The sequence below is a fragment of the Chiloscyllium punctatum genome, chromosome 26 (assembly GCF_047496795.1).
Source record: "Chiloscyllium punctatum isolate Juve2018m chromosome 26, sChiPun1.3, whole genome shotgun sequence".
NCBI classification, from domain to species: domain Eukaryota; kingdom Metazoa; phylum Chordata; class Chondrichthyes; order Orectolobiformes; family Hemiscylliidae; genus Chiloscyllium; species Chiloscyllium punctatum.
In genome coordinates, this window is record NC_092764.1 from 54,457,044 (window position 1) to 54,471,617 (window position 14,574).

At 41.4% G+C, this 14,574-nt stretch overlaps 1 protein-coding gene across 1 annotated transcript in view; it reads right to left on the bottom strand.

Moving 5' to 3' along the window:
• Nucleotides 1–14,574, bottom strand: part of LOC140453242 (dynein axonemal heavy chain 5-like) — a 293,833-nt gene that overhangs the window by 53,490 nt on the left and 225,769 nt on the right. Inside the window, 3 exon segments of the mRNA XM_072547816.1 lie at nt 8,402–8,537; nt 10,219–10,356; nt 13,803–13,982. Of these exon segments, the coding sequence (XP_072403917.1) occupies nt 8,402–8,537; nt 10,219–10,356; nt 13,803–13,982 (454 nt within the window).

A 14,574-nucleotide genomic window follows, 5' to 3' on the forward strand; every position in this document is an offset into this window, starting at 1 on the left:
CTGTGAAAAAAAACATAAGACATAGCAAAGCACAGAATGAGAATAGGCAATTCAGTCTATAACGTTCGCTCTTTTCCCTGATCAGTCTGAACAACCATGAACTCTGCCCTCTTGAAGTCTGTGAGATAGAAGATGTCATACTTTCCCTTTATCATGTCTGTTGCAAGGATTAAACAAACAAATAATAAACTGCTAAAATATCATCTGATTATTGACAGAGTAAAAGAACATTGGAAGAAAGGAATTACATCATTCTTACACAATAGCCATTGTCAAGAATGATTTTGCAAACCTTTTCAGATTTCTTCATGTAATGTTCTTTATACAGATACTCAGCAGCCAAACAGCAGTGTGGTGAAATTATTACACAATTATTCTGTCTAACAATTTAATTACATTCTTTCCCAGAAATAATGCTCTGCATTGTTATTTACACAATACCATGTTATACCACCTTAGTATTGTCACAACAACAACTTGCGCTTAATGTAGCAAAAAGTTCCAATGTGCTTTAGATTTAAGGTCGGTAAATTGGCCAAGTTAAATTGTCCATAGTGTTCAGGGATGTGTAGGGTTAGGAGCATTAGTCAGGGGAAATGTTCGGTAATAGGGTAGGGAAATGGGTCTGGATGGGATACTCTTCAGAGGTCAGTGTAGACTTGTTGGGCCAAATCTCCTGTTTCCACACTGTAGGGATTCTATGATAGTATTAGGGAATAAACAGAACATGGAGCAACTTAAGATGGTCGTAAAGCAGATGGATTGCAAAGATAGGTTTTAAAGAATATCCTAAAGGGGGAGGAAGAAGTGGTGAGACAGAGAGGAGCTCTGGAACTTAAAGCAGGCATGGTTGAAAATGGAGTAGTGATTAAAATCAGGGACATGCAAGAGGCCAGAATTGGAGGTCAGCACAGATCTCACAGGTTATGAGGTGCAAAAGGCTACCAATTTGAGAGGGAAAAGCCAAGGCAAAGGATTCTGGGTAATCCAAGATGGACAACAGGAAAAATGTCTGGCTGTAACAGGATGCTTCTTTTTTGAGGTATTTTAGGTATAGGAGGTGATCTCCTTGAATTGCAGGAGCATCAAATCTTGTTTTATATGCTGTTGCATTGTTTTGGAACTTTGGAGAAAAAATAGTCAGAACAACAGCACTTTTAAAAGGGAGAGGACAGACAAAGGTAGCACATGATGAGGTCAGTGCAGGAGAAAGAGAAAGAAACTGACGAAGCAGTGAACCTGCACAGTTACTGCCTTTGCTGTTTGAATTCATGTATCGCTGGACATCGGAGTACGTCTGGGAAAACTTATCAAACAGTGAAATTCACAACTAATCATGGAGGAACCTATTTGGGAGAGGTCACAGCATAGAAACAGAAATGAATATTCAAGTGTGGCCTTATAGTAAGTCTGCAGTCGTGAGTAGAGTGGGTTCTTTCTTGATTATATGTTTTATTGAGATATGTCTCTTGATTAAATTTAAAATATAAGCCTTAACTATTAATTTAACCTGGAGCAGTGTTTTGTAGAGGAATAAGACGGTGCTATTTTCTGGGTCTCTAAATTGTGAAGGAGCAAAAATGGCCTTTAGTAGAGTGATATGCACTTCTTGTCGGATGTGGAAGCTTAGGGAGAGTTTACAGGGTTACTGAGGATTATATCAGCAATACATACCATTGGTTGTGAATCCTATCAAATCAAATGGATTGGTTGGAGAGATAGTTCGGGGAATGAAGAATTTACAAGAGCAAGAGGATGCGATGGATGGCAGTTATAGGAAGGGGGAAAAGACGCAGATATAATCACATAGATGGGTTAACTCCAGGAAAGGTAAGAGAGGTAGGCAGTTAGTGCAGGAGTCTACTGTGGCTATCCCCATTTCAAACAGGTATGCTGTTTTAGAAAACGTAGCGGGTGATGGATTCTCAGGGGAACGTAGCACAAACAGCCAAGTTTCTGGTATTGAGACTGACTCTAATGCAATGAGGGGTACATCCGGTTCCAAGAGATCAATTGTATTAGGGGACCCTCTAGTCCAAGGTATAGACAGACGTCTCTGTGGCCAGCAGCAAAATCTAGAATGGTGTATTGCTTCCCTGTGCCAGGATCAAGGGTGTCTCAGAGACGGTGCAGAGTGTTCTCAAGGGGGAGAGGGGCCAGCAGGAGGTTATTGTACACACTGGAACCAATGATATAGGAAGGTAAGAGTTTGAGACTCTGAAGGGAGATTACAGAGAGTTAGGCAGGAATTTAAAAAGGAGGTCCTGAAGAGTAGTAATATCTGGATTACTCCCAGTGCTACAAGCTAGTGAGGGCAAGAATAGGAGGATAGAGCAGATGAATGTATGGCTGAAGAGCAGGTGTATGGGAGAAGGATTCACATTTTTGGATCATTGGAACCTCTTTTGGGGTAGGAGTGACCGGTACAAGAAGGACGATTGCACCTAAATTGGAAGGGGACTAATATACTGGCAGGGAAGTTTGCTAGAGTTGCTCGGGAGGATTTAAACTAGTAAAGTGGGGGCGTGGGGGGATGGGACCCAGGGAGATAGTGAGGAAAGAGATCAATTTGAGACTGATACAGTTGGGAACAGAAGTGAGTCAAACAGTCAGGGGGGCAGGGACAAAGCAAAGAACAAGGTAGGACTGATAAATTAATGCATTTATTTCAATGTAAGGGGCCTAACAGGGAAGGCAGATGAACTCAGGGCATGGTTAGGAACATGGGACTGGGATATCATAGCAATTACAGAAACATGGCTCAGGGATGGCCAAGACTGGCAGCTTAATGTTCCAGGATAGAAATGCTACAGGAAGGATAGAAAGGGAGGCAAGAGAGGAGGAGAGTGGCGATTTTTGTAAGGGATAGCATTACAGCTGTACTGAGGGAGGTTATTCCAGGAAATGCAGCCAGGGAAGATATTTGGGTAGAACTGAGAAATAAGAAAGGGTTGATCACCTCAATGGGATTGTATTATAGACCCCCCAATAGTCAGAGGGAAATTGAGAAACAAATTTGTAAGGAGATCTCAGTAAGAATAATAGGGTGGTTATGGTAGGGGATTTTAACTTTCCAAACATAGACTGGGACTGCCATAGTGTTAAGGGTTTAGATGGAGACGAATTTGTTAAATGTGTACAAGAAAATTTTCTGTTTCAGGATGTGGATGTACCGACTAGAGAAGGTGCAAAACTTGACCTATTCTTGGGAAATAAGGCAGGGCAGGTGACTGAGGTGTCAGTGGGGGAGCACTTTGGGACCAGCGACCATAATTCTATTCATTTTAAGATAGTGATGGAAAAGGATAGACTAGATCTAAAAGTCAAAGTTCTAAATTAGAGAAAGGCCAATTTTGATGGTATTATGCAAGAACTTTCGAATGCTGATTGGGAGCAGAATTTTGCAGATAAAGGCTAGGAATTGGGAAGCCTTCAGAAATGAGATAACAAGAATCCAGAGAAAGTATATTTCTGCCAGGGTGAAAGGGAAGGCTGGTAGGTAAAGGGAATGCTGGATGACTAAAGAAATTGAGGGTTTGGTTCAGAAAAAGAAGAAAGCATATGTAAGGTGTAGATCGAGTGAATCCTTCGAAGAGTATAAAGGCAGTAGGGGTATACTTAAGAGGGAAATCGGGAGGGCAAACAGGGGACATGAGATAGCTTTAGGAAATAAGATTAAGGAGAATCCAAAATGTTTTTACAAATACATTAAGGACAAAAGGGTAACTAGGGAGAGAATAGGGCCCCTCAAAGATCAGCACGGCAGCCTTTGTGTGAAGCCGCAGAAAATGGGGAGATATTGTACGAGTATTTTGCATCAGTGTTTCCTGTGGAAAAGGATATGGAGGATATAAAATAAATGGAAATAGATGGTGATGTCTTGGCTAATGTGATGCTACTGTTTAAGAAGGGTGGTAAGGACAAGTCAGGGAACTATAGACCAGTGAGCCTAATATCGGTGGTGGGTAGGTTGTTGGAGGGAATCCTGAGGGACAGGATATACATGTATTTGGAAAAGCAGGAAAAGGCAAGGGATAGTCAACATGGCTTTGTGGGAAATCATGTCTCACAAACTTGACTGAGTTTTTTGAAGAAGTAACATAGAGGATTGATAAGGGCAGAGTGGCAGATATGATCTATATGGACTTCAGTAATGCATTGGACAAGGTTCTCCATGGGAGACTGGTTAGCAAGGTTAGATCTCATGAACACAGGAAGAACTAGCCAATTGGGTACAGAACTGGCTCAAGGGTAGAAGACAGAGGGTGGTGGTAGAAGGTTGTTTTTCAGACTGGGGGCCTGTGACCAGTGGAGTGCCACAAGAATCGGTGCTGGGTACACTACTGTTCATCATTTGCATAAATGATTTGGATGCGAGCATAAGAGGTATAGTTAATAAGTTTGCAGATGACACCAAAATTGGAGGTGAAGTGGACAGCAAAGAAGGTTACCTCAGATTACAATGGGATCTTGATCAGATGGGCCAATGGGCTGAGAAGTGGCAGATGGAGTTTAATTCAGATATATGCGAGGTGCTGCATTTTGGGAAAGCAAATCTTAGCAGGACTTATACACTTAATGGTCAGGTCCTAGGGAGTGTTGCTGAACAAAGAGACCTTCGAGTGCAGGTTCATAGCTCCTTGAAAGTGGAGTCGCAGGTAGATAGGATAGTGAAGAAGGTGTTTGGTGTGCTTTCCTTTATTGGTCAGAGTATTGAGTACAGGAGTTGGGAGGTCATGTTGTGACTGTACAGGACATTGGTTAGGCCACTGTTGGAATATTGCATGCAATTCTGGTCTCCTTCCTATCAGAAAGATGTTGTGAAACTTGAAAGGGCACAGAAAAGATTTACGAGGATGTTGCCAGGGTTGGAGAGTTTGAGCTATAGGGAGAGGCTGAACAGGCTGGGGCTGTTTTCCCTGGAGCGTTGGAGGCTGAGGGGTGACCTTATAGAGGTTTATAAAATAGACCCTAAAATAGGATAAATAGAAAAAGTCTTTTCCCTAGGGTAGGAGAGTCCAGAACTAGAGGGCATAGGTTTAGGTTGAGAGGGAAAAGATATAAAAGAGACCTACGGGGCAACATTTTCACACAGAGGGTGGTACGTGTATGGAATGAGCTGACAGAGGATGTGGTGGAGGCTAGTACAATTGCAATATTTAAGAGGCATTTGGATGGGTATATGAATAGGAAGGGTTTGGAGGGATATGGGCCGGGTGCTGGCAGGTGAGATTAGATTGCATTGTAATATCTGTTCAGCATGGACAGGTTTGACCGAAGGGTCTGTTTCCAAGCTATACATCTCTATGACTCTATGAGAGATTTGAAAATAAAAGATGCCAATTTTTAAATCATGACATTGCCAGACCGGGAAGCAAGGCTGATCAGTGAGCACAAGAGTGATGGATGAGCAAGCCTTTTCAAACTTTTACTTATTGTATCATCAGATTGGAATATCATTGACATGGCCATTATATGTTGCCTAATTTTAATTCTTAATTGCCCTTATTGAGCTGTTAAGAGATGTCATATCATAGTGAGCCTGCATGTAACATGCCCAAAAGATGTTAATCATTTTAAATAGTGCCAAAAAAAATACATCCCAGTCAGGAGGAAAGATACTAAGAGGGGGCACTAACCAACCATAGCTAAGCAATGAAATTAAGGCGAGGATTAAATTGAAAGGCGAAGCATACATGGAGGCAAATTTCCAAGATAGCCCTGAAGATTGGAATAAATTCAGTATCCAGCAAAGGAGGCCTAAAAAAAAGGATAGAGAAAATAAACTACAAGGGCAAACTAGTGAGGAATATAAACATCTGGCAATCAGAGCTTCTTTAAATATGCAAATAAGGAAGAGAAAGGTCAAAGTGAACATAGGCCTCTTAGAAAACGAATCTGGGGAGACAGCTATGGGAACAAGAGGAGTTAAACAGCTATTTTGCATCAGCCTTTACAGTGGAAGTTACTCAACATCCTATAAATACTAAAGAACACTGAGGAAGAATTCAATACTGTCAGCATCACTAGAGAAATAATATTAGACAAATTACTGAAGCTAAAAGCAATTATGTCCCCTGGCACTGAAGGCTTGCATCCTCAGATCCTAAAAGAGTAGCCACAGAGATAGTGAATGCATTGATTTTATTTTTCCAAAAGTTGTTGGATTCTGGGGAAGTGGCAGAGGATTGGAAAATTGCCAATGTGACACCCTGTTCAAAAAGCAAGGGAGGCAAAAAACAGGTAACTGATTAGCTGAACATCTATTGTTGGAAAAGTATTGGAATCAATTATTCATGAAGTAATAACAAAATATTTGGAAAATTTAATTAATCGTAGTCAACATGGCTTCATAAAAGGGAAATCTGTTTGACAAATGTATTAGAGTTTCAAGAGGAAGTCTCAACCAGAGTGGAAAGAGGGGAACCAGTAGAAGTATTCTATTTGAACTTCCAAAAGTTGTTCAACAAGGTACCTCACCGAAGGTAAAGTCGTAAGATAACAGCCCATGGTGCTGGAGGTAGTATATTGACATAGATACAAAATTGGTTTTAGATTAGATTTCCTACAACATGGAAACAGGCCCTTTGGCCCAACCAGTCTACATCAACCCTCCGAAGAGTAACCCACCCAGACCCATTCCCCTACATTTACCCCTGACTAATGCACCTAATACTGTGGGCAATTTAGAATGGCCAACTCATCTTGACCTGTACATCTTTGGACCGTGGGAGGAAACCCATGCAGAATGTGCAAACGCCACACAGACAGTCGGCCAAGACAGGAACCGAACCCGGGTCCCTGGCACTGTGAGGCAGCAGTGCTAACCACTGAGCCACCGTGCCACCCCACTGGGCAGAAAACAATGAACAGGGATAGGGGTTCCTTTTCAGGTTACTGACCTGTGACTAGTAACATTTTACAGCGATCAGTGCTCGGACCACAACCGTTTACAACATATATTAATGACTTAGAGGAACAAATCAAATACACTGTCGCTAAAATTGCAGACAGCACAAAAATTGGTGGAAAGGCAGATTGTGAGAGGGATGTAAACAGTTTACAGAGAGGTATTGATAGTAAGTGGGGAAAAGAAACCTGGTGAATGGAGTATAATGTGGAAAAATGCAAAGTTGCTCATTTTGGAAGGGAGAACAAAAGAATAGAGCATTATTTAAATGGAGAAAGCTGCAACATAGAAGGACCTGGGGGTACTTGTGCATGAAACACAGAAAGCTAACACACATGGGAAGTAGGTAATCAGGTAGGCTAATGGAATGTTGGCCTTAATTCAAGTAGGTTGCATGAAAGAGAGGGAAGTCTTACTGCAACAATACAAGATGTTGGCAAGACCACAGCTGGCGTACTATGAACAGTTTTAGTCACTTTATTGAAAGAAAGATATTATTTCATTGGAGGCAGTTCAGAGAAGCTTCAATCGGATGATCCTTGGTCTGGAGGGATTGCCATATGAGCAAAGGTTAACCAGGTTAGAACTTTGCTCAATGGACTTTAGAAGAATGAGGGGAAATCACACTGAAACAAATAGGATTCTGAAGGGGCTTGACAGGGTAAATGCTGAAAGGACATTTCTCTTCATGAGAGAGTCTCGGCCCAAAGGGTTATAGTCTCAGAATAAAGGGGCACCAATTTAAGACTGCGATGAGGAGGAATTTCTGCTCTGAGCAGGCTGAGAGTCTTTCAAACACTTTGCCACAGAGAGCTGTGGGGGCAAAGTCCTTGTGTATATTTCAGGCTGAAATAGATTCTTGGTTTGTAGGGAATTCAACGATTATGGGGAAAGGGCAGGAAAGTGGAAGTGAGCAGTGACAGGTCATCCCTGATCCTACTGAATGGCAGAGTAGACTTGAGGGGGTCAATGGCTTACTTTGGTTCCTATTTCTTAATGTCTTATTTTCTTATGCAAGCCAGACCAAATAAGGAAAGCAGACTCCCTTCCCTAAAGGGTTGTTTTTTTTAAAACAGATGGGCTTTATTAAAACAATAATCTCTAATAATGTCACAGTTACCATTATAGATACTGACAATTCCATATCTTTTAACAGTAGTTAAATGATTAGATCAATTAATTGAATTTAAATTCTGCCAGTTGATGTGATGGATAAATCCATGTCTTTGGAATACCAGCCCTTAGTTTTGGATTAATAGTCCAGAGATATAACCATTACACCATGGTCTTTAATTCAATGTCAGTTACAAGAAACAATGTGATTCGGGTCCATTTTGGATTGCAACACTGCATTTGGGATCAATTCTGCCTTATTTGTTCACAAATAATTAATGATTATTTGTCACTTTTTTTATGAGTTAGTATTTTGCAGTCCTTAAAAAAAAGGAGAGATGTTTCACAGCATGTGATAATTACTTTCTTGCCACTTACCCACAAGTCTTTTCTCCTCAGCAGCAAATTCCTTGCTTTGTTTGGTCCAACGTTCTTTCTCCTCTGACAAACCATCAATTAGACTTGAAGCCATTTGCATCTTCTGCCGGCAACGCTCAGCATCCTCTAGTAACATCTCAGAATCAAGTAATATAATTATATCAATATTCAGAAAACATCAACCTCCCTTTCTATATCATGCCATTATCTTGTTCCGACTTTGCTAGTAAACACCAGTTACTAAATAAGGCAAGTTCAGGGACTGTGGGATGATTCAATTTATATCGAACCTCACTCCAGTTACCCCTTTTGGCACACTGAAATCTTCTTTTGCTGAGACCATTAGCTTGTTTCAAAAATTGTTTTGTCATTGCTAAGTTACACATTCATAAAGAATAAATTCTGCTAAATAATCAAAGAAATTAAAGTTGTCAAGTGGAAGTTGGAGGTCAAATAATTTCTGGCTGCTGTCACAATAATTCAGGTGTCATTATAGTACAATACCTCCAAATTTTAAACTTTCTGACTAAAACTCATGGGTGTCGCAATTCTTCTGGCACCTGATATTGTGCTCACGGTGCTCACGGTGCTCACGGCACGGTGGCACAGTGGTTAGCACTGCTGCCTCACAGCGCCAGAGACCTGGGTTCAATTCCCACCTCAGGCAACTGACTGTGTGGAGTTTGCACATTCTCTCCGTGTCTGCGTGGGTTTCCTCCGGGTGCTCCGGTTTCCTCCCACAGTCCAAAGATGTGCAGGTCAGGTGAATTGGCCAGGCTAAATTGCCCATAGTGTTAGGTAAGGGGTAGATGTAGGGGTATGGGTGGGTTGCGCTTCGGCGGGGCGGTGTGGACTTGTTGGGCCGAAGGGCCTGTTTCCACACTGTAAGTAATCTAATCTAACCTAATCAATATTCTAACAGAGTGCATGTTGGGGCTGACAGATATAGGGAGAACACAAGCAATTTAACAATTGCAACTTATTGTCTCAGTGTGATGGTAGACTTTGCTTGAGTGAGACAAAGACTGAGCGAGTATATTTGGGAACTTACTACAAAGTGGGAATTCAACTGGGAAAGCTTTTTCAAGATATTTTTTTAAAAAGTCAATATCATATTCGGACCTCGAACTAATAGCCTTTCAGTAAGTTAACACAGCTGAATGAAAAAGGGCAGCAGCCTCACAGTGACAGTTATGTATCAAACACCTGAAATCCATTGTCCAAATGTTGATCATTGTGATGGAAGTGAAGTCAAAAAGTGATTCACAGCAACTCCATATAATGGATTTTTAAACTACATCTGAGTGGAGATTTTACCTGAATAAAACAAAGGCTGAGCGAATATATTTGGTTCAAAGTGGAAGTCTGGGACAGATGAAGGGGAAAAAGGTGCTTTGAGTAAGGTTGACTGCAAGAAGTAAGACAGAGTGGTGAGAAACTTCCTTGGGGGGGATGTTGACAAAACAGGTGGCAGTGGATTGGTCATCCATTGTACATGATACTTGATTTCATTTCCTGTCTGACTTAACTGTTACAGATACACATTTATTCTTCAGTGTTACCAAAGGTCAGTGTATCTGTCTGATTATTTACCTTGGCTGTTTGTAGAAACCTGCTCTGTGCAGGTTATTTATTCCATTTCCCTACATTACAACAATGACTATGCTTCAAATGCATTCGGGCTGTTAAGCATTTGGAATAACCAAAAGTCATTAAAAGATAGCATATGAATGCAAGTACTGTCTTTCCTGCATATCAAAACTAAATACTGAAAAGAAATCAGAATAACTCAGTCAAATCAGCAGTATTGTAATTACCTGCTTCTCTCTCATTGCTTGTACATATTCCATCTGCACAATATCAAGCTCAACTTGTTTGGCATCAAGTTCACACTGGGCTTTCTTCAGATCTTCCATAGCAGTGGCCAAGCGGCTTTCCTGTACAGTAAGGTTTGCCTTGACAATATTGAAGCGAAAAGAAAGCTGTTTATAAATGGCAACTACATTGGGTATGGCAGTGTAAAAACATGGAAACAGAAACAAACTAGGAGCAGGAATAGGCCATTTGGTCATTTGAGCCTGCTCCACCAGGCAATATCATCATAGCTAACCCTCCCTCTCAACACCATAGTCCTGCTGTCTCTACAACCCTTGACGCCCATGATATAGAGTCATAGAGTCATAGATATGTAAAGCATGGAAACAGACCCTTCGGTCCAACCCGTCCATGCCGACCAGATATCCCAACCCATTCTAGTCCCACCTGCCAGCACCCGGCCATATCCCTCCAAACCCTTCCTATTCAAATACCCATCCAAATGCCTCTTAAATGTTGCAATTGTATCAGCATCCACCACATTCTCTGGCAGCTCATTCTATACACGTACCACCCTCTGCGTGAAAAAGTTGCCCCTTAGGTCTCTTTTATATCTTTCCCCTCTCACCCTAAACCTATGCCCTCTAGTTCTGGACTCCCCGACCAAAGGGAAAAGACTTTGCCTATTTATCCTATCCATGCCCCTCATAATTTTGTAAAACTCTGTAAGGTCACCCCTCAGTCTCTAACGCTCCAGGGAAAACAGCCACAGCCTGTTCAGCCTCTCCCGGTAGCTCAGATCCTCCAACCCTGACAACATCCTTGTATATCTTTTCTGAACCGTTTCAAGTTTCACAACAGGAAGGAGACCATAATTTTACACAATATTCCAACAGTGGCCTAACCGATGTCCTGTACAGCCATAACATGACCTCCCAACTCCTGTACTCAATACTCTGACCAATAAAGGAAAGCATACCAAACGCCTTCTTCACTATCCTATCTACCTGCCACTCCACTTTCAAGGAGCTATGAACATGCACTCCAAGGTCTCTTTGTTCAGCAACACTCCCTAGGACCTTACCATTAAGTGTATAAGTCCTGCTAAGATTTGCTTTCCCAAAACGCAGCACCTCGCATTTATCTGAATTAAACTCCATTTGCCACTTCTCAGCCCATGGCCCATCTGGTCAAGATCCTATTGTAATCTGAGATAACCCTCTTCGCTGTCCACTACACCTCCAATTTTGGTGTCATCTGCAAACTTACTACCCATACCTCTTATGCTTACATCCAAATCATTTATGTAAATGACAAAAAGTAGAGGACCTAGCACCGATCCTTGTGGCACTCCATTGATCACAACTCTCCAGTCTGAAAAACAACCCTCCACCACCACCCTCTGTCTTGTACCTTTGAGCCAGTTCTGTATCCAAATGGCTAGTTCTCCCTGTATTCCATGAGATCTAACCTTGCTAATCAGTCTCCCATGGGGAACCTTGTCGAACACCTTATTGAAGTCCATATAGATCACATCTACTGCTCTGCCCTCATCAATTTTCTTTGTTACTTCTTCAAAAAACTCAATCAAGTTTGTGAGACATGATTTCCCACGCACAAAGCCATGTTGACTATCCCGAATCAGTCCTTTTCTTTCCTTTTCCTGTCCACCAGGATTCCCTCCAAAAACTTGCCCACCACCGACGTCAGACTCACCCGTCTATAGTTCCCTGGCTTGTCTTTACCGCCCTTCTTAAACAGTGACACCACATTTGCCAACCTCCAGTCTTCCGGCACCTCACCCGTGACTATCGATGATACAAAAATCTCAGCAAGAGGCCCAGCAATCACTTCTCTAGTTCTCGGATACACCTGATCAGGTCCTGGGGATTTATCCACCTTTAACCATCTCAAGACATCCAGCACTTTTTCCTCTGTAACCTGGACATTTTGCAAGATGTCACCATCTTAAAGAAAACCACTTTGTTGAATAAACTCATTGACTTGGTCTCCACATTTTCTGTGATAGTGAGTTCTACAGGTTGTTTCTTCATCTCATTGATGAATGGCTCATCTTTTACCCTGAGGTTTTGACCCTATGATTCAACAACTCCACAACCAAAGAAACCCTCCTCCCTGCATCTAGTTTGTCTAGCCCTGTTAGAATTTTATGTTTCAATTAGAGCACTCCCCCATCTTCTAAATTCTGGTGAATAAGGCCTAGTCAAACCAACCCTAAAGTGTTACCATCCCCAGTATCAGCCTATTGAAGCTTTGCTACACTCCATCTATGGAAGGTATTGAATTGAAGTGTTTTATCGAAATGAAGATCTGCTGTTCGGAAAGGCAGGTGCTCCAACATCCTACCCTGTTAAGGTTCACTGCCTCCGAACACTGCCCAATGAACATTCCCCCAAATAAGGCAAGGTCAGAGAATATCCTCTTTTAGGCAGGGAGAATGAAACTGCATTTAATATTACAGGTATGGTCTTAGTAAGATCCTGTTTATCTGCAGCAAGACATCCCTGCATCTGAACTCAATCATCTTGCAACCAAGGCCAGCATATAATTTGCTTTCCTAATTGCTTGTTGGACCTGCCTGTTGACTGGCGTACAAAGGCACCTAGATTCGTTTGTACATCCATATTTTCTAATAAGTCACCATAAAAAAACTGCCTTTTCTCTTTCACACCAAAGTGTCCAACTTCACATTTATCCATTGCATCTTTCGTGTGTTCGCCCACACACACACTGAACTTGCTGAGACCATTTTCCCAACCACCCCATTTTTGTTTCAACAGCAAACTTGCAAATATTGCATTTGGTTCCCTCACCCAAGTCATTTATACTTATGTGAATAGCTGAGGCCAAAACATGGATCTCTGTGGTACACTACTAGTCACCGCCTACCACTAGGAAGAATACCCATTTGTTCTCACCTTCTGTTCCTGGCCTGTCAACCAATTCTCAAGTATCTTAACTCAATCCTATGTGCTTTAATTTCCCATTTAACTCTTACGTGGGATCGTAACAAAAGCTGTTTGAAATCCAAATATACCATATCTACGCATCCTCCCTTATCTATTCTACTAATTACATCATCAAAAAACTCCAATAGGTTAGCTAAGCATATACGTCTTTGACAAATCTGTGCTGACTTTGTTCAAACCATTAATACTTTCCAATTTTTTCTATGTCACATCTACTGATCAGACTCTAGCAACTAAGCATCTGTCGTGGCAATTTATGACTAGTGATCATAAATCACATTCACTCAATATTTTAAATTAAATCAGCGATAAACCAATGAAATAGACTACGGTTCAATAGCAAATTGCACAACAACTTTAAACAGGTAGATGCATGGATAAACAGAAGTCACTTTTAAGGTTGCACTGCTCCCGGTTAGTTTTGTGAAAATGACACCCAATTTTGTGTCTGTCAAAAAAATATAAGAAACAATATGATACTGATGTAATTCTACTGTGAGATAGCAAGGCTTACAAATGGAAGATGATGTTACATGCCTTGATGCAGCAAGATATCCTCCAGTAGTCATATAATTGTTCATTAAATTACAACAAACCTTAAGTGGCAACACTTCTTTATTTATTCCATAAAAGTATGCCATTGCTTGTGTCCAGGAACAAAGACCTGCCACATTACCACAGACCCGTCTGGCAACATCAATGTTGTAATCTACCATTTCAAAATAGGGACATAGCAGTTCTACAGTTTCCTCGTTGATGCTGTCCTTGGGAAATTGCTGTGAAAACAAAAGATAATTTTAATGACACATACATTCAGAAATGTTCAGTTAGAAGGTGGGTTTTCACTGACTAGCACATCGGTCTCAGGGTCTAATCTCATTTTTGATACAAGGCTCAAATGAAATGATAGATGTAGGTTTGCTCACAGAACTGGGAGGTTCATTTTCAGATGTTTCGTCACCTGACTACATAACATCTTCAGTGGGCCTCAGGTGAAGCAGTGTACATGATTCCTGCTTTCTATTTATATGTTTAGGTTTCTTTGGATTGGAGATGTCATTTCCTGTGGTGATGTCATTTCCTAAGTTTATGTCATTTCCTGTTCTTTTTCTCAGGGGGGCGGTAGATGGGGTCTAACTCGATGTGTTTGTTGATAGAGTTCCAATTGGAATGCCATGCTCCTAGGAATTCTTGTGCTTGTCTCTGTTTGGTTTGTCCTAAGATGGATGTGTTGTCCCAGTCGATGTTACCTAGTAGGGTGACGAAATGTCTGGAAATGAACCTCCCAGGTCAGTGAGCAAACCTACACCTGAACCTGAGCTACAAACCTTCTCAAAACTCGCTAAAATGAAATGACGAACAACATGT